At 48.0% G+C, this 20824-nt stretch overlaps 1 protein-coding gene across 2 annotated transcripts in view; it reads right to left on the reverse strand.

Annotated features, from left to right (window-relative positions):
- IQGAP1 (IQ motif containing GTPase activating protein 1) overlaps positions 1-18337 on the reverse strand; it is a 111752-nt gene extending 93415 nt beyond the window's left edge. Inside the window, exons 1-2 of one of the 2 annotated variants that reach the window (XM_089310743.1) lie at positions 17966-18337; positions 14980-15079 (exon numbers count right to left, since the gene is read on the reverse strand). In XM_089310743.1, the coding sequence (XP_089166869.1) occupies positions 14980-15044 (65 nt within the window). In that variant the 5' untranslated portion in view covers positions 15045-15079; positions 17966-18337. Of the gene's footprint in view, positions 1-14979; positions 15080-17008; positions 17209-17965 lie in introns of those variants that run through there. The other variant, XM_008275315.4, reaches the window with a different exon arrangement.
- Positions 18338-20824: the final 2487 nt, after the last annotated feature.

Consider the following 20824-nt stretch of genomic DNA (forward strand, 5'->3'; position numbering starts at 1 on the left):
GGCAGGAATCCAACCACCTGAACCATCACCGCTTCCTCCCAGGGTCTGCATTAGCAGGAAGCTGGAAACAGGAGCTGGAGCTGGGAATCACTAGGCTAAATGCTGTTCCCTTCTTTTCCCTTGTAACAATTAGCACATTTGCACTTCCCCATTCTTTTTTTGGTTAGGCAATACTCCCTCATTTTCAAAGACTACACTCTGGGCTTCACGGTGCCTTACAGACCACTGACCGCAGCCCAGCAATTACACCTACCCAATTAGCACAACGGCAGCTTTAATCTGAGCTCAATAAACCAAGAACATGCAAACTCGAACGAAGAATGAAAAGAAATTACGATAAGACACAAAACAATCGAGAGCTGACCATGGATATGTCCTAAGCTCTTACCTGATACAGTCCCTCAAATCTAACTCTGATAGAGAACACTGTTTTTCTCAAACCAGAAAAACCTGGGACACCGGTCCTAAAATGGTCGTGTGTGAGGAAGGAGTCACATAATACGCCAGGTATTCTCTCCCCTGGAGACTCAGAACGCACAACTCCAGATAAGGAGTCTATGTACTCACCAGTTAAAAGATCTAATTTGATTTAATCCGGATTACTGAAACTTGTTTTCCCTCTAAACCCTTTCTTCCTTAACAGTACAGGGTTCATTGATAGAATATGCCTCAATTTAAAAATATATATATACAAAGTCAGCCACAGTTTTTGAAATCCTAAACCTGTACTCTCCTCAGCACAAAGACTAAATGATGTCAGCTTGGCAAGTCTGTTCACTTCTGCAGTCTTCATGTCAAAGCAGTTTTCTCAATGCCAACTTCCTTACGCATTATTAATCTGCTGAACATGACAATGCAACCTGCTTGAACTCACTCTGGAAAACTCTGGCCAATTTTCCTAAGAGGATATTTAAGCCATGTGTCACAAATCTCGAAAATGGGAGCGTCTTGTTCTGAGGAAAAAAAAAAAAAATCCAGATCTCAGTTTGTGTCCTGGAGATGGGCACACTCCAGAGTGCTGTCCCCAGAGAGCAGCTGCTGTCACTCAGTAGAGACGGAGTCCAAAAGTCACCAGACGGAAAACTGCCTCACTGCTCAGCAGGCTCCAAGCAGAGCAAACCGCAGGAGGACTCTCTGCACCCTAAAAATACCCAGAGAAAACATGGGGGAACGTCTCCATGCAATCTCAGTATAGACAGACTCTCTATAAATGATTCTTTTAAAACCCAAAAGCCAAAAATAGAAGATTAATAAATTCAAACACTGCACACGAGTCAAAAATTAAAGAATCAGAATATTTACAACACATATGGCATGCAAAGGGTTGACTTCCCCAATATGAAAAGAGCTGTTACAAATCAATAAAAAAGATTATTACTCTAATAGAAAATGAGCAAAGCAGTCTGCCAAAACAGCTCAGAAAAGTAAATACAATGGCTTTAAACACATGGAAAGACATTCACTTCACTCATGACTAAATAATCAAAAATGAAACTACAGTGAAATACCATTTTCATCCATGAAATTGGCAAAGATGTTTAGAAACTTGTAATACTCGGGGCTGCTGAAACTACTGACCGACAGACACGTGAACCAGCGTCGCCTCCAAGGACAGCAGATTGGCGATCTTTGCCAAAACCAAATGGGCATCTTCCCTTTAACGCAGAAATTCACTCTCAGAAATTTATCCTGCAGAAGTACTCAAACACACACACACACACACACATATGCAGGTGTACACACAAAGTTGCTAACCAACACACTGTTTACAGCAGCAGAAGCTGGGGAATGCCCACTGATGGTTAAATCCATAACTGAAAACTAGCAACTCAGAAAAGTAAAAATGAGACACTCTACTGTAGCCACGGCAAGATGTAGCGTGTGCTACTTCTTGTAAATGAAGAAACAAGGTGATCCCAAATATCTCCGGGAGGATGCGCAATCACTTATCACTGGGCGGAGGGAGAGACCGGAGTAAGGAAACAGCCTCTTTCCCCCGCGTGCCCTTGCACAGCCTCTGATTTATGCTTCATGTCCATGCACTGAAAAATGTTTTAAATTCAAAATTCTTTGATTAAGACCAAATCTGTCTAAAAATATTTTTATGGGAATTTTCAAATTTTTAAAGGAAAAAATCCCCAAAGTTAAACCATTGTCAAGCCCTATCTTTTCACACTATCAAGGATCAACAAGCACTGTCTGACTAATGACACAGCAAAGTCTTCAGGGCAAAAAATGCTGTTATAATAGTCATGTGAGAAGAAGGTAATTTTTGCTTACTTGTAGTTATTTCAAAGGTCATCTGAGACGTATACGTTATTTCCAATAAAATGCTAATTGCCAATGAAACTTTTGATTTAACTTTCTATCATTGTCTTTCATGATCGGAGGTTATTTTCCTCTTTTCAACTTTTCCTTTTCTCAGTTTGCCCCATTTCCTCATTCATTCCACATCAGTGTGTAGGATCACCAATTAATCCAAGCAACGGTCTGATACTTTGTAACGTGACGGATAAACACCTACCTCCATAACAGTATTCCCTTCTACTATAAAAATCTCACAGCTCTCCTTAGAGCCCAGCACTCTCTCAGTCCCCAGACATCTGCCCCAACAGGAGCCCGGCCCTGGGCTGGCAGCTGCCTCTCCAACGTTCCTTCTGCTTTTCATTAGGATTTCCAGTGAGTCAGCAGGAAGGTATTCTGAGTCAAGAAGTAATAGAAGCCTTCAGACAGGCTCTCTCTCCTCCGCCCACAACCCCCAAAATATCGTTCTTGCCAAATGATCCAAGGCGACTTCCAGTCCAATTGCCACTCCTGTCTGTATAAGGTCACAACTTCACGAACAAGAAATCTGTAGGAAGGAACACCTTTATACGCAGAATCCAAAGCAGCCACCAGGTAATGAAGAAGAAAAGCAACCAGGAAGAGCCAACAATCCAGCTAAACTCAGAGTGTGTGAGACAGAGCTGGAGACTGGTCTTCACACTGAGTGGCGTGTGGAAGAGATTCTGCAATGAGAGACGTGACACAGCTCCAGTTTCCTCACTCCTAAGAGAGAGGCAGACCCCGGAATGTCCTTGGGCACCGGCAGACTTGGGATTGGACTTGGAGTCCCTTCAGTGCCTGTGGAGCTTAAAAGCACTAGTGATGGTATCACACAGACTTGGGCCTGAATTCCAGATAGTTGAGACAAATGATACTTACTTTTCCTCTCTTTAAAATAAAAATAGCACCTGTCTCACAGTGAACGTCATCATCCTTCACCACAAGTTAGTGGTGGTTCCTCTTGTTGCCACTATCTGCAGAAGCAGCAGGTTACTTGTGGGTGAGAGCTAGGACTCTGGAGCCCTGGCCAAACCTGGAATCTGGATCAACCACTTCTTAGATGAGTTATTGACTTTCTGATCTGTTAAATGCAAATAATGAGCACTCCGCGGGGCTGCAGGAGAAGCTGATCAGATAAAGCACGTAAGTGCTTATCACGCAGTGGTGCTCAGCGTGAAGATGCCACTGAGGGAGGAGGAGGACGTCAGGGCAGGACACGGACTCCGAGGCACACAGGAAATACTCAGATCACGACGGGCGCGCAAATCGCAGGATTCTGCTTGTTGTCTTGGGGTGGGCAGGAGCTTCCTCTTAGCTGTCTTAAAGGTTAAAGCATTGAGGTTTCTATGACACAATGCCTTACTGAAACACCAAATCTTTCCAACATACAATTATAAAGAAAAAAATAAGTAAACTCTTCAAAATAAGCCATTAACCAAATTTTTTATTTATATGTTTCAGATTTGACTCACCACAGTCAAACCACACAGAGGAACCTTCTAGAAGAAAGATCATCAGAGTCCTGATCTGATCAGGTAGGCCACAAGCACTATACTACACTTCCACCCCCACTCCACTCAACTTGCTCAAGAACATGGTCTCCAGGCAACCAAGTCCTGAATCAAACAAACAGCCCCAGTGATATGAATCACTTCCGGATGGTCTCACTGTGCCTACCAGCACTTTCTTTCACAAATACTTCTTGTTAAGGGGTTTACTTAGCAGCCCAACTGGAAACAGCCGAGTCTATCCAACACCATGTGGCTCAAAAATGTCCAAAGCAGGTTCTGCTGCCAACAGATCGCTATGTCGTGAAGCAGAAGGAATGATCCAAAAATCAGAGAGAGTCACCATGCAGAGCCAAAACATGACACTCCTAGTGCATGCCAACTTGGGTCCTCAGATGTATTGTTATTATTTTGGTATTAGGGGCTTTAAAATATACAAGCACAAGTATCGCTCTGACCGTGAGACCAAAAGAAAGCATATGCCAAATCAGGTCAAACAACTGGCTGCTCTGCAGTCAGCCTCTCCCACCCCTGACTGCTGCACAACCTGCACCCTTAGCTGGCCACTTAGCACGGCTCTCCCGTGGTCACATCCGCTCCACCACTTCTGAGTGAGAATGGCTGAAGGATTCCACCCACTCTCTTGGCTACCCCCTCCTTTTCCCCACAGGGAAAGAATATGTGCCACACTACTCTTCGTGAACTGCACAGAGACCATTCAGTCAAATTATTAACAACAGAGAGGAGAGGAGCTAACAGTTCAAAATGAAAACTACAATAGAACAGCAACTGCCATTCACAGAACCCAGGAAAAGAATCGGAACTGTAGAACATCGAGTCAACGAAACAAAAGATAAATGTATGTGAAACACACATCTAGAATAAACGCTTTACATGAGTTTTGTTGAATCATCATTGTTATCGTTTAACCCAAACAAAGAAATGAAGAACAGTCATAAAAGAGACCACGCAGGTCTAACCCCCGAAGACAGTACTAATGAATCAGAGCTAATTATTAAAGGTATAAGGGACAATTTCCTAGAGCTAAAGTAAACAAAAAAGATACTATCAATCAAGAAGAGTCTCCACATTACTGGCAAAATTACTAAGCCAATATCAACTCTAATATGTAACTTGAGGAAAGATTTATACTTCAAGGAATTCTACAAGTTTCAAATCACAAAGGAAAACACAAAAAAATCAAGTTCCTTGGAACTAAACTTAACCTAGCTCCAGACGTTGTTTCTCAGTAATAGGAAGTCCAAGAAAATGAAGTCATAGATATTTTCTCAACAAGAAGAAATACGGTTCACCACAATGGAATAAAAGGTTCAGGAGTATAACAATAAGTGATTTAATATTTGACAAAACAGCCACCAACTGCTACCACATAGTAAAAATATGGTTTCTAAATTGTATCAGAATGATATCTGAAGACTCAGATTCTTAAAAAATTAAACCATGAATAAACAATCACCCTGCACCCATGTGGGAGACCTAGAAGAAGCTCCTCACTCCTGGCTTCGTCCTGGCCCAACCCTGGCAGTTGTGGCCATTTGGGGAGTGAACCAGCAGATGGAAGACCTCTCTCTCTCTTCTTCTTTTTCTGTAACTCTGCCTTTCAAATGAATGAAATAAAATCTTAAAAAAAAAATAAAAAAAGCAATGAAGACTGAAGGGGTGGATGTTTAGCACAGTGGTTAAGCCGCTGCTTGGGACACCTACATCCTACATCAGAGGGCCTGGGTTTGAGTCCTGGCTCTACTACCAGTTCCAGCTTCCTGTTAGTGCACACCCCGCGTGGTAGCAGGTGATGGCTCAACTTGCTGGGTCCTTGCCACTCACGTGGGAGATCCAGATTTAGTTTCTGGCTCCTGGCTAAGGCTCAACCCTGGCTGTTGTGGATGTTTCGGGTGTAACTGAGAGGTAAAATCAGGTGATAATTTCCTTCTAACAAATGTTGAATGAGGAAGAGGTTGGAAATAATACCTGGGGACCAAGAAAAGACATAGAGAAGCAACGGAGAAAACTGTATGAAGAAATGGAAAAAAGAAAACAGGAAGAAGAGGCCAAGAAGAAAAAAGGAAAAGGAGCAGAAAGATGACATCTGGGGACTTAGTGAAGAGGATTTGGAAGAGGAAACAGGAAATGATGGGCAGATGCCAGGAGGGGTGCTGAAAGAGCTTTTCTGCATGAAAATGAAAGTTCTGGTTGACCAGAAGGATGAACTGGAACTGGGGGGAAATGTGTACAAGGGTGGCAAAATTTGGGAAGCAAAATAATTTGCTCTTTTTGAATAAACTTTGGATTTGTATTTCTACCCCCCTCCCCCCAAAAAATGTCAATATAAAACAAAATTTTAGCAAAAATTTAGGGACATTAATCTAGGCTTTGAATTGATAAAACAAATAATAAACAGAGAGATTAACATTTATATCCCATAATATTTTAAAACAATTTTTATGGGGCTACCACTGTGGTGTAGCAGGTTAAACCCCAGCCTGCAGCACCGGCCAGTTTGAGTCCTGGCTGCTCCATTTCCAATCCAGTTCCCTGCTAGTGTGCCTGGGAGAACAGCAGAAGAATGGCCTCAGTCCTTGGGCCCCTGAACCCACATGGGAGACCCAGAAGAATCTCCTGTCTCCTGGCTTCAGATCAGCTCAGTTCTGGCTGTTGTGGCCATGTGGGGCGTGAACCAGCAGATGAAGACCCCACTCCCCGTCCCCACCTCCCCCTCTGTCACTACATCTCCCTGTAACTCTTTCAAATAAATAAATCTTTAAAAAACAATTTGTATTCCTTCACACCACATTAACCCAAGAATCTTTTAAATTGTTTTTAAAGATTTATTTGTTTATTTGAAAGGCACAGTTATGGAGAGAGAGGGAGAGACAGAGAAGAGAGAGATGTTCCACCTGCTAGCTCACTGCCCAAATGGCAGTTACAGCCAAGGCTGGGCCAGGAGGGAGCCAGAAGCCAGGAGCTCCACCCAGGTCTCCCACATGGGTAGCAGAGACCCAAGTACTTGAGCCATCATCTGCTGCCTCCCAGGCACATTAGCAGAGAGCTGGACTGGAAGCAGAGGAGCTGAGACTTGAACCAACACTCTGATAAGGAATGCATGCAGCTGTCACAAGCTGCAGCTTAACCCACTGCACCACATCGCCCATCCTAAATACACCATAAAATTGAAAACTGGGGGCCGGCACTGTGGTGTAGTGGGTAGAGCTGCCACCTGCAGTGCCAGCATCCCATGTGGGCACCGGTTCAAGTCCTGGCTGCTCCACTTCTGATCCAGCTCTCTATTGCCTGGGAAAGCAGTGGAGGATGGCCCAAGTCCTTGGGTCCCTGTACCTGTGTGGGAGGCCCAGAGGATGTTCCTGGTTCCTGGCTTCGGATCAGTGCAGCTCTGGTGGTTGTGGCCATCTGAGGAGTGGGCCAGTGGCTGGAAGATCGATCTCTCTCTCTTTCTCTCTCTCTCTGTTTCTCTGCCTCAGCCTCTCTGTAACTCTGCCTTTCTAATAAAATAAATAAATCTTAAAAAAAAAAAAAAAAAAAAAACCTGAAAACTACAGTGGAAAAAATAAAATGGAAACTCAAGGAAAAGTGTTTCCAGCAAATATGACAGGTCAACATGCATATTATAAGAGAACTTGGAAAAATTAACATCATGACACCAGAAGACAGCCAAATGATAAACAGAAAAAATTCATAAGAAAATTGATAAACTAATACATAGGAAAATGCTTAATCTCTCTAGCAATCAAAGCAATGTGACTTTCAACTAGAATAAACCTAAGTAAATTATGGACATCATGCAGCCACTGAAAATAGTAATTAAGACAATATAGCAATTTTAAAATCTGGATGTTATTAAGACTATTTAGGGGCCAGCGTGGTGGCTCACTTGGTTAATCCTCCGCCTGCGGCACCAGCATCCCATGTGGGCGCCAGGTTCTAGTCCCGGTTGCTCCTCTTCCAGTCCAGCTCACTGCTGTGGCCCGGGAAAGCAGTGGAGGATGGCCCAAGTGCTTGGGCCCCTGCACCCGCGTGGGAGACCAGGGAGAAGCACCTGGCTCCTGGCTTCAGATTGGCGCAGCTCCAGCCGTGGCGGCCATTTGGGGGGTGAACCAACGGAAGGAAGACCTTTCTCTCAGTCTCTCTCTCTCACTGTCTAACTCTGTCAAATAAATAAAAAAAATCTTAAAAAAAAAAAAAAGACTGTTTATACAGTTTTCTCTTTTTCTTGATCCCTCCCCTTTTTCTCTATTATAAAACTCATTAGCATTTTAAATATACAGTATGGCATTAAATGAAAAAGAATCCTCACGCCCTTCGCCCCATTCTACTGCCTGGGAGCGTTGTTTCTGGTATTCCCTTTCAGGTAAAAACTTAAGTCCATGATGAAAAACCTACAACTCCCAACCTGTAAAACTTTCAAAGTACCCAGAAAACTCCCCAGAAATGTGTACTGGGGCTTTACCATCTTAATTCTGTGTTACCTTCAGGGCCAGGATAAAGAATACATGGAGTGCCTCCTTCATAGCAACGCTGTCCAACCCACACTACTCCCACTCTGCGAAACACAACTGCGGGCTCACCCGTGAGTGCAAAAATAGCAGAGCTCACACCTGCCAGAACTGAAAGCCTCACTCCTCATTTCACCCAGATATCTCACCAATCAAGACTCTCGAAGGCATGGTATTGACACTTTCTGAAATTCAATCTTACTTAAGCACTAGAAGTATTATGAGTACACGGTCATATGACATTTTAGAATAATGACAGCTACTAAACTGATTGCCTAATACTCTACAGACTATTCTCCACATTTCTTAACTGCAAATTTTGCTTAAGTGTCTCAGCTACTGGGCTTTGGTGGCCACACTAGGAACTAACACTCCCACTTGTAACATTGTTACTCTGTGAAAAAGCACTTAGTTTCAACCACTTTAACAAATACACTCTTAAATACACCCACTTCTTAAGATGGAGTCTGTCCAAGGCAGCTGTGCTACGCTTTCAGAGCCAAGCACCCATCCCCATTTTAACAGTCCAGAATGAATCTCACCCCACACTTCCCCTCAATAGCTCTGGGAACTTACACCCAGCTCCCAGTTGCAACACACCATTACCCATTGAGTCCCAAGTATTCAATTCTGCAAATATTTCATTGACCTCTATTTCCAAGTTACCATAAGTGGTGTATTTATTACTCAATTTAAGTCTTCACAGGTTCCCTACATATGCAACAGGACATCATGGGTTAAACAACCACATGCTAGAAGCCTTGAATCACACTGGTTTTCTTGAGATTACATCTTGAGTCAACCTCAGAAAAGCGACCCCCTCAACCTTATTCCAGTGTTGTTTCTCTGTCTGAAGATTCTAGAAGCTGGTGGGCAAGCTCTTCTTTCAGTCACCTTGCCTACCCACTGTGTCTTCTTGCCCCTAGGCAGACTATAAAGACCACAGAATGCCAGCCTGGAAGGATCCAGAAGTCCCTGGAATTCTGATACGGTTTAGAGGGAGATGTAGACCTGAAGGGGCCCATCCCAGAAAATGTTTTCTCTGCCAAAAATAAAGAGAAATGCACAAAAGAGAACTGTTCTCAAGAACTGATTCTTTCCAAGATGCTTTTTTGGTTTCCCTGAATTACAGAAGGTGAGGTGCTTCTGTTTAGTGCTAAGCTCTTGTTAACACTGTGTAGTTCCCGACAGCCTCCAGGGACCCAGCTGTTCTTTCCGTCTGCAGGGGGAGTGTGCCCTGGCAGAATTTTCTTCCACTTCCAGCACTACTCACACTTTCTCGCCTCTGTTCCCTGAACCTTCTTCTGAGCTTTCTCTGTTACTTCCTCCTGTCCAAGACCGGAGCACCCACTATACTGCATATTTAAATGTCACTCACTCAGTTCAGTGAAATATTTATTTCTCTTATGTAACTGCTCTTTAGCCTAAACATGTCCAAAACCCAATCAGAACAGACAAAAAGATAAAACAAAGCCACAGTTAAGAATAAACTTAGGGCCGGCGCCGCGGCTCACTAGGCTAATCCTCCGCCTAGCGGCGCCGGCACACCGGGTTCTAGTCCCGGTCGGGGCGCCGGATTCTGTCCCGGTTGCCCCTCTTCCAGGCCAGCCCTCTGCTGTGGCCAGGGAGTGCAGTGGAGGATGGCCCAGGTGCTTGGGCCCTGCACCCCATGGGAGACCAGGAAAAGCACCTGGCTCCTGGCTCCTGCCATCGGATCAGCGCGCTGCGCCGGCCGCAGCGCGCTGGCCGCGGCGGCCATTGGAGGGTGAACCAACGGCAAAGGAAGACCTTTCTCTCTGTCTCTCTCTCTCTCACTGTCCACTCTGCCTGTCAAAAAAAAAAAAAAAAAAAAAAAAAAAAAAAGAATAAACTTAATTTAAGTCCTTGATCCGCTGCACAGCCCTCAGCAAAGAGCCTTGAATCCTGAGATTCATTGCAACAGCGTAACTTCCATGTGGAAGTTACTCTCCCAACAGGGAAGAAAAGCAAAACTCTCTCCATTTTCCATTTCCCAACTACTCCCAGTGTACACTTCTAAGAACTGCCCCTTATTTATAAATTCACAACTTCCCACTTAACCTTTTGGGAAAACATACACCCACATCCATCCCACACTTGTCTTTACACACACACACACACACACACACACACTCCCATACTCGCCGCCCCCTTGCATTCACAAGCACTCTACACACTCTCGTCTTTTCCCAAGAAAGGGCTCTGTTACAGCACAGAGGAAAGTGGAGTACCCCAGGACTCACAATGCGGCCACTGTACTCAAAGGTGGAGCCTGCAGTAGGAGGAGTAGAGATATTATAAATAGAACTGAAGAGGGAAAGCTTTTCTCCCTCCGATCTCTCTGATCTTTATTCCTGGCCTTGCAGCTGCTGCAAATCCCAGACCTTGGGGCTCCTCCAACTTGGGAGGGGTGGAGGAGATGAAGGAAACAGGACAGGGCTAACCCAAAAAGGCAGACGGATCCCTGTGCTAAAGTGGAAAGAGGGGCTGAGGTGCACGGGAGCCAACGCTCAGCTCAACCGATAATGAAGACCACGCAGTCAGCCTGCAGTGCACCCAGAACATGTATTAGAGTGGCAGCAACCACACCAGCCCTCTTTTCTTACCATAACACTCCCAGGCTGCTTTTCTTAGTTCTAATTGATTTCCTAATTAAAGCTCTAAACAAAAAAATTACCACCTCTAAATTTTATACAATTCCCTCCATAAAATGATCCAGGCACATTTCACAATGCCAGGCCAATGAGTGGTATATGCCAGGGCAATGTGCCACTATTATAACCTCCCTTGTAACTGGAGCATAAAAAAAAGTACTATCATGAATGTCTCCACTGCCTTAGTCACTTCCTAAGTATGTGAAAGCACCCAGCTAAGGAGCCTCCCGGGGGCAGGCGATTGGCTTAGCAATTAAGACGTATTGGGGTGCCTGGTTCCACTCCCAATTCTGGTTTCCAGGTAATGTGCGCCCAGGGAGACGGCAGGTGACGGCTCAAGCAGCTGAGTCCCTGCAGCCCACGTGGGAGACCTGGATTGAGTTCCCAGCTCCTGCCTACAGCCTAGTCCAGACACAGATGTTACAGGCATCTGAGAAGCAAACCAGCGTATGAGAGATCTCTTTCTCTCCATCTCTGCCTTTTAAATGATTTTTTTTTTAATCTCTAGGAATCACAGCCCCTGAACAGGTCTGGAAAGAAATGGGCTATGTTTCTATATTGGAAAATACCTGCAAAAGAACATAAGAATACATGCAAATGACCTGCCTTGAGGACAAAAGCATGATAAAGGGAATCTTTCTATCCAAGCTGACCCTTCCCCGTGGAAGGCAGACTTCTACAAACCACTTAAATCCTGCTTCTCAACTGTGGGGCAGGCGAGACCACGAGAACCACTAGAGGCACTTGAAATACACAGGTGTCCGGACCCTCCAGCCCAGACCTACTGAACCAGAACCTCTGTGGTAAGTCATGGGTACCCGTAGTTTCTCTCTCCTTTTTTTTTTTTTTCTTTAAGATTAGTTTTGTTTATTTGGAAGGCAGAATTATAAAGAAAGAGGGGGAGAGACAGAGAGAGAAATCTTCCATCTACTGGTTCACTCACCCAGTGGCCATAACAGCCAAGCCAAAGCCAAGAGCTTCTTCTGGGTCTCCCACATTGGTGCGGGGGCCCAAGCACTTTGGAACATCCTCTGCTGCCTTCCCAGGTGCATTAGCAGGGAGCTGGATCAGAAATGCAGCAGTTGGGACTAGAACAGGCACCCATTTGGGATGCCAGTGCTGCAGGTGGCAGCTTAATCCGCTATGTCACAGGGCTGGCCCCAGCACTCCTACCCGCCTTTTTTTTTTCCCTTAAAGTTCCCCCAGGCAGTTCTAATGCACACACATACTGAGGAAACACCGTACAGAGGCCCACATTGTGGCGTGGTGAGTTAAGCCACTTGCAATGCCAGCATCCCATACTGGAGTGATGGTTTGAATCCCCACTGCTCTGCTTCCAATCCAGCTCCTGTCACCCATATGGGAAACCAGGATAGAGTTCCTGGTTCCTGGCTTCAGCCTGGGCCAGACCTGGCTACTGAGTTCATTTGGGAGTGAACCAGTGGATAAAAGTGCAGACTCTCCTTGTCTGTTGCTCTACCCTCCACATAAATCTTGGGAAAAAAAAGCCACACAAACACTGCTGGAGGCAGGAGGGAGGGTATGAAGTGGTACAGTGATTAAAGACACCACTTGAGGGGCCAGCGCTGTGGCATAGTAAGTTAGAGCCCTGGCCTGAAGCACCGGCATCTCATATGGGCGCTGGTTCTATTCCTGGCTGCTCCTCTTCCAATACAGCTCTCTGCTATGGCCTGGGAAAACAGTAGAAGATGGTCCAAGTCCTTGGGCCCCTATACCCACGTGGGAAACCTGGAAGAAGCTCCTGGCTCCTGCCTTTGGATTGGCACAGCTCCAGCCGTTGCGGCCATCTAGGGAGTGAACCAGCAGATGGAAGACCTTGCTCTCTCTCTACCTCTCTCTGTAACTCTGTCTTTAAAATAAAATAAATCTTAAAAAAAAAAAAAAAAGACACCATTTGAGAACCCATATGGAGTACCTGGGCTTAAGTCTCCACTCTGCTCCCAACTCCAGCTTCTTGCTAATGCACACCCTGGGAACAGCAGGTGACAGCTCAACTACCTGGGCACTGCTGCACACGTAGGAGTCCTGGATTGAGCGCCAGGCTTCTGGCCCAGCTGAAGGCATCTGGGGATGTGCTCTCACTCACTCTGCCACTCTTTCAAATAAACACATTTTACAAACTTCTTAAAAAAAAAAAAAAAAAAACAAACAACAACAACAACGAGGAGGAAGGAAGGTATGTTGGGACATTTCCTCCTCACCCCCAGGGAACCTCAACAGAATCACCATGATGCCACAGAGCCCAGAAGGGTCTCCTAGAGCAGTGCAGCTTTCAAATTCTTGGAATTTCCAAACTAGAAGTCAGGCCGGCGTTGTACAGCAGGCTATGCCGCCACTTATACATCAGAGTACCAGTTTGAGTTCTGGCTGCTACCTCCTAACGTCCTTGGGAAAGCAGCAGAAGATGTGCCAAGTGCTTGGGCTCCTGCACCCACAGGGGAGACCTCAACGGGGTTCTGGGCTCCTGGCTTTGGCCTGGACCAGCCCCAGCCACTACAGCCATTTGGGGGGGGGGTCCAGCAGATGAAGGCTCCCATCACTTGGCCTTTCAAATAAATCTTGAATAAGTAAATAAACTAGAAGGCCATAATTTAAGTGACAGAAGACCTAATATCATTTCTGTTCCCTTACAAACTTCACAGGAGAAAGCGTCCCCTCTTCTAACAGCACATTCACCTCCTGCTAAGTCAACTTCCACCTAGAAAGACAAGCATTCCCGTCACGAATATCCCTGCCCCGTTCCCTGAAAAGGCTTTCGGCTCAGAAAAGCAGCCTGGATTCCAGAGAGCACCCTACACGCACGTCACCCCAGAGGGGCACCTGAGGGACTGCAACGGCAACTGGCTGTTGTGTTTGTTTTGTTTTAAAGGAAAGGGAAATAGCTGAAGGCTTAGTTCTGGGAATCAAGAATGCTGGTTGTATTGTTCCACAGACTTTCCTGTCTGTTTTAACACTTTCAGAATTGTTTAAAAAAAAAAAAAAAACTAGTTTATTAGCACTATTTGAAATGTCATTAATTTTCATTAACTTTAGATGACAAGTGCCTTTAATTATCCCTTGCTAGCTTTTTCCACCAGCGTTAACTTACAGAAAACGTCACCCCTAATTACACCTGTCTGCCCCGGGACCTCGCAAGGGAACACAAGCACCAGGACAAAAGAAATGAACCACCGGGGGCATCGGCAGAAGGCAAACAGCAACTGCACCTTCGCCAGGCGCATGCACAGGACGCTGCCTCTGTGAACAGTCCCAGTGCTGCCAAGCGGATGGCCCACATCCACAATACGACCCTTCTTCTTCTTCTCTTAAAGATTCATTTATTTCAAAGTAAAAGTTAGAGAGTGACATCTTCCATTTACCAGTTCACTCCCCAGATGGCCAGGCCTGGGCCAAGCTGAAGCCAAAAGTTTCAGAAGCTTCATCCGGGTCTCCCAGGGGGGTGGCAGGGCCATCGATCAGAAGTGGAGCCCCTGGGACAGGAACCAGTGCCCACATAGGATGCCAGCATTGCAGGTGGTGCCTTGACCCGCTATGCCCCAACAACGCTACTTCCTAAGCCTGCCAGACCAAGTACACTCCCCGAGTCATAAGTGAGGGGATTCAAGTCACAGATAAACCAAAACCAGTGAAGATTTCATAGGACTTTAAGACCAAGAACTTCAAATCCTAAAAATACGACTTTTCCCTCACAGATGGTGGAGCCTAAGACAGGCACCTTCAGGATAAAACTTAACAGCACCAACGTGGAAATTTCTAAGTGTTTCATGATAAATGATCGTCAAGGCTACTTGCTCCCAAGAATAAACGGCTGACCTATACTTATCCCCTCGGCCCCAACGTCCCACCGCCGCACCTGCGGCACGCACATGGGAATATGTGACCACATTTCCAGCAGACCAGTTCCCCTCTCCCAGTCTCCTTTACCTCTTGGCTTCTTCCAAATGACAAAGGTACTCGTACGCCACATTCTGCCGTCTCCTTTCATCCATCTCCTCTGCGGTGAGTCTCTCATTATCCAGGACAGCTAAAACGCGAAAGAAAGAACCTCGTGAACCCCAAGATTGGTCACCGTCCTGAGAGGTGAGAGAATGTGGCAGCCCTCAAATTGCTGCAAGTCACCCGCAAGGTCAGGGTAGCGGGAGGCTGTGTAGACAGCTAGATACGCTACAATGGCTTTCCTAAAAAAAGAACCATGGAGTTTCAATTATACTCATCTTGTTCTTTTTTCCAAATGCATAACACAAGTACGAGCATGAACTGCATTTCAGTGTAGCCTTGCAAAACACTGACTTGAAAGGCCAGCATTGTGACGCAGCAGGTTAAGCCACCGCCTGCCATGCAGGCATCCCATACCAGAGCACAGGTTAGAGTCCCAGCTGCTTTGCTTCCCATCCAGCTCCCTGCTAATGCGCCGGGGAAAGCACCGGAGCATGGCCCAAGTCCTTGGGCCCACGTGGGAGACTGGGATGGAGTCCACGCCCCTGGCTTAGGCCCGGCCTAGCCCAGCCCCGGCAGCTGCAGCCACTTGGCAAGTGAGCAGGTGGCTGGAAGTTCTCTTTCTCTCTGTCTCTCCCTTTCTCTATGTCATTTTGTCTTTCAAAATAAAACAAATCTTAAAAATGCTGACTTGCTATTTAGGCCCAATTGTGCCTTGTCTATCCGCCAGGTCCAGCCACATCATTCCCCAGACCCTGAAGCTCTGGACCCAGCGGCAGTGACCGTGCTGAGCAGCTTACAGCCTTGGCTCACTGAAGGCCCAGCGATGAGCACTCTTGTTTTTCAGCTGGGGAAACTGAGGCTCAGTGAGTTCAGCACGCACGCATGCACGCACGCAGGCACACCCCAAGTGGCAGTGGCCTGGGTTCTGCAGCCTGAGAGCCTGAGGTTGAAGCAATCTGCTTCCTCCACACAAGCCAGGCTGGGGAACAAACTCCCAACCGCCTGGCAAGGACTTCAAGGCCTGTCCCAGTTTTTCCGGAAGCCCTTCGCCCTCTCCCCGTGCTGCCTCCCACCACGGTGCACTGCACACCACCGAGAGGCAGCGCCCGTCACCCCTCCTCCCTCTGCAAGTCAGCCTCCTGCCCCACCCTGACCTTCAAGGCTCCCTTCCAGCGTCCCCACCTGCGCTGGGCCGTCTTCCCAGACCCCTTCTCCTCACTCCGATCACCCTGAACGCCTACTTATGCACCTTTTATCTTTACCGCACATTCTCAGCGTGTACACCTGTCTCTCTGATTAACAAAAAAAAATCTTCGAAGGCAGGGCCGGGTCTTACTCATCTTTAATTTCACAAACGTGGCACAGTACCCCACGTATAACTGTCAGTGGGGGAAATCATCCTTTAAAACAATAACACAGCCTCCAGAGAATAAAATCGAGAACCCAGCGACACCCCCCCCAAAACAGCAGTCAGTATCCCGCCTACAATTTAATGTCCCAGGGATGGGCTACAGAAAATGAGGAAGTCAGAGGATTTGGGGTGTTTTTTTTCTTTCTTTCTTTTGAAATCTTTACAAGCGAACTAAAGCCCCAGCAAGCTGAAGCGACTTGCCCGGGACCGCACCTCGCGGCCAGGCGCGGGCAGGCAGGCAGCCCTCGGGGCAGCACGTTCCCGCGGAGCCGGGCAGAGCACCGGCCCCCGGCCCCCGGGGCACGCCCTGCACCGTGCTGCCACCTCACCCGCGCCGGCTCCCAATCTCGGCAGAGCCGGGCGGCGGGAGGCGCCGGGAGGGGTTCCCCCGGCCGCGGCACGGAGGCCGCCGAGGTCCTCCCCGCCGCCTCAGAGCCCGAGCAGGCGCGGGCCGGGGGCCTCGCCGTCCACCGGCCGAACCAGCGCTTCCGGGTGCGCGCGGCCCGCACCCGCCCTGCCCCACCCACCGGGGCCGAGTCCCCTCCGAGGCAGCAAGCCCGACCCCGAAGCCGAAGCCCCTGCACCTCGGAGCCCCTCACTCACAGCCATAGTGCGGCCGGGCCACGCCCAGCCCGTCAACCTCGTCCGCGGCGGACATGGCGGCCGAGCCCAGGTCTCTGCTGAGGAAGCGGTGAGACCTCGAAGGCGCGGGCGGCGACAGCTGCAGCGACTGCCGAGTGCGCGGGCTGCCCCGTGTCCGAGCCCCGCCCCGTGCCGCCGGCCCCACCCGCAGGCCCCGCCCAGAGCCAGCGGAAAGGGGGCGTGTCCGTGCCCGTCAGGGCCCGCCCTGGCACCGCCCCTAGCTCCGCCCCTCCCCGCGAGCCGCTACGTCTTCTGCAGGCGGAAGGAAGGAGGCGGAGTCCGCCGGCCAATCGGGCTCGTGCTGGGTTCGGCGATTGCCGGGAAGGAGTTCCCGGGCTGCAGCCCCGCCCTGCGGGGCCGCCGCCCCACCCGCAGCTCAGGCAGCCGGACTGGTAGGGTCGGCGGCTGAGAAGTCGACGCGGTGGGCCGGCTGGCTTCCCCTGCTGGCCCAGCTAGCCTCCTTTACCCCGAGGCTCGCGGTGTTCCTGTTGGACCCACGCAGAACCCAGCGTGCTAAGTAAGGGACGCCCGGTCCCAGCCCGCGCATCTGGCCCCGGTCCCGCCCAGGTGCGCCGGCGCTCGCCGGTTCGGAACTGCGCAGTCTCTCAAGTATTTGCGATGCAGGAGCCAACACGGGAGCGCCGCGTTTGTCTGGACGCCCTTCCTTTAGTGTCCTTGCCCTTGTTCTCTGCGAGTTCCTTTTCGGGGGACTCTCGACCCCCGTCACGGACGCCCCTTTCTCTGCGCCTGGCAGCCTGCCCTTAAAATGCCGGTATTCCAAGGAATGCCATGCTCGGCCCTCTCCCACTGCCCCTGGGCCCGCTCTGGGTGAGGTTACGCTGCCTTTAAACCGTGGTGACTGCTAAACAGACGGTCAGGAAGCCGCTCGGGATTTGCAGCTGAGAAGCACTGTATCACCTGTGGGTGCCGCAGACACTTCGGGTTGCACCTGCGCCTGCCGTGGTCGCCATCGGGAGAAGTACTCGGTTCCCAGTCAGGGCAGCCCACCCACGTGCGGTCCAGGCTATTTCTGCAGCGTGTCGCCTTCGCCTGTCCCCGCTGTGATGACCCCGTGGTCGCCTCTGCCAGCCAGCGCCTCACGGCGACCAGGGCTACTTCCTAAACCAAAAATGCCCGGTGCTTCGCTTTCTTCTTTTTCACCTCGTGATTCCTTCCAGAATGTGGTCCAGGTTTCTATGTAGGCCAAACAAGCTTCTTCGCAGTCTGGCTGCAGCCTTTTCCAACCCGCCATTTACAGTTTATTCACGCTTCCTTCAAACTATTAAAGTCGACAGTTAAAAAAAACTATGAGAACAAACACCCCCGCAGAAAAAAAGGGTGTGGTCTGTTATTGTTACCGAAGTCATTTCCTTTTTCAGCTTTTGAGTTCACCTTACAATTTGTATTATTCTATTACCAATCCCGTTTCAGAAACCAAACAACTGACTTCATTAACGCAACGTCTTCAGACACCTAAATTTATGTCCGTAACAGTACATTAAAATGTATTGCGGTGTAGCAGGTAAAGCCGCTGTCTGCAACCCCGGCATCCCATATGGGTGCCGGTTCAAGTCTCAGCTGTTCCACTTTCGGAGCCAGCTGCCTACTAATGAGCCTGGGAAACCAGTGGAAGATGGCCCAAGTACTTGGGACTCTGCCATCCATATGGGAAGCTCCTTGCTCCTGGCTTTGGCCTGGCCCAGCCCTGACCATTGAGGCCATCTGGGGACAAAACAGCAGATGGAAGATCTGTCTCCTCTTTCTGTAACTCTGACTTTCAAATAAATAAATAAGTAAATCTTTTCAAATTTTAATTCCTTCAATTGTCTAGCATAGAATATTTTAAAAGTTTGGTATTCCTTATAAATCAAATATATTTACAAATATAATTAAACATAAGTTTTCTTTGGTGGCCCAATTCTATCTGTAAACTTAGTAAGGTTTCAACTCAAAACCCCGACTGTAAAATTCGTTCAATTTTACACATAAGAGTTATGGGGCAGGCGTTTTGACAGGTTGTCCCTTGGGACCCCTGCATCCTATATCACAGTACTGATTCCAGTCCCAACTACTCCACTTCCAAACCAACTTCCTGCTGATGCATTCTGGGAGGCAGGGGATGACAGCACAAGTGCTTGGGCCCAGCCACCTACACAGGAGACCTAGATGGAGCTCCTGACTGCTGGCTTCGGCCTGGCTTAGCCTTTGGGAGAGTGAACCACCAGATGGAAAGTGGATTTCTCTCTTTTGCTCTTTCATATAAATGGGGAAAAATTAAAATTATAACAATAATTAGTAAACAATGGGGAACAGGTGTGGAACATTTGGCCTCGTGGTTAAGACACCAGTTAGGATGCCTAAGTCCCACATGGGAGTGCCTGGATTGGACTCCCGGCTCCAGCTCCTGATTCCAGCTTCCTGCTAATGCACACCCTGGGAGACAGCAGGTGCTCAAGTGGTAGAATCCCTGCTACCTGTGTGGGAGCCCTGGTTAGAGTTCCCGGCTCCCAGCCTCAGACCCCCTTCCTCTCCCTGCCATTGGGGGAACTGGGGAATGAACCACCTAATGAGCATGATTGCGTGCTCTCTCTCTCTCAAAATAATAAAAAATTTAAAAAGATAAATGTTTTCTGATCAAGGACCTCCACCAAGTAAAGTGGATTTTCAGAGCCATTTTTCCACTGTGCCAACTGTCACTTCTTTGTTATTTAAAAAATGTTTTATTTATGTATTTATTTAAGATTCAGAGAGGCAGAAAAAGCTCCTATCCACTGATTCATTTTTTAAACACCTGCAATGGTCAGGTCCAAAAACGAAATCCAGGTCTTCCATGTGGGTGTCAGGAACCCAATTACTTGAGCCATCACCACTGCTTCCCAGGGTCTGCGTTAGGAGAAACCTGGAGTCAGAGCTGGGTCTATGTCCCAGGTACATATCATGACTTCAAAGCTCGTTGCCTCTGGGCCAGCACTGTGATGCATCAGGTTAAAGCCCCAGTTTGCAATGCCAGAATCTCCTAGGGTGCTGGTTCAAGTCCCGGCTGCTCCACTTCCAATCCAGCTCTCTGCTGTGGCCTGGGAAAGCAATAGAAGATGGCCCAAATCCTTGGGCCCCTGCACACGTGTAGGAGACTCGAAAGAAGCTCCAGGCTCCTGGCTTCAGATTGGCTCAGCTCCAACCATTGTGGCCATTTGGAAGTGAGCTAGTGGATGAAAGACCTCTCTCTCTATCTCTACCTCTCTCTGTAACTGCCTCTCAAATAAGTAAAATAATTTAAAAAAAAAAAAAAGTTATAGAAGGAGGAAAGAGAGAAAGATACCTTCCATCTGCTGATTCACTCCCCAAACGGCCACAACAGCCAGGGCTGGACCAGGTTGAAGCCAGGAGCCAGGAGCTTCATCTGGGACTCCCCTGTGGGTACAAGGGGCCCAAGCACTGCTTTTCCCAGGCCATTAGCACAGGGAGCAGGATTGGAAGTGCAGCAGCCACGAGTTGAACCAGTACCCATATGGGATGCTGGCATTGCAGGCAGCAGCTTTACCTGCTACACCACAATGCCAACCCGTCACAGGATTTTAAAGCAACATCACATTGAGTGTTAGGTGTCTAGCTGATGTATAGTCACGATTATTAAGTCCGTCTTTATAATAACTGAAATTCCTCAAGACCTCAGTGCACTGTTTGGAATTTACTTCCTCATCTTATCCTCGTAATAATTCAGCAATGTAAAGACTCCTCTTATCTCTGTTTTGCACTTAAGCAAGCTGCCGTCCTAAC

This window comes from Oryctolagus cuniculus, chromosome 12, assembly GCF_051225735.1.
Source record: "Oryctolagus cuniculus isolate XC-2025 breed Fujian yellow rabbit chromosome 12, ASM5122573v1, whole genome shotgun sequence".
Classification (NCBI taxonomy): domain Eukaryota; kingdom Metazoa; phylum Chordata; class Mammalia; order Lagomorpha; family Leporidae; genus Oryctolagus; species Oryctolagus cuniculus.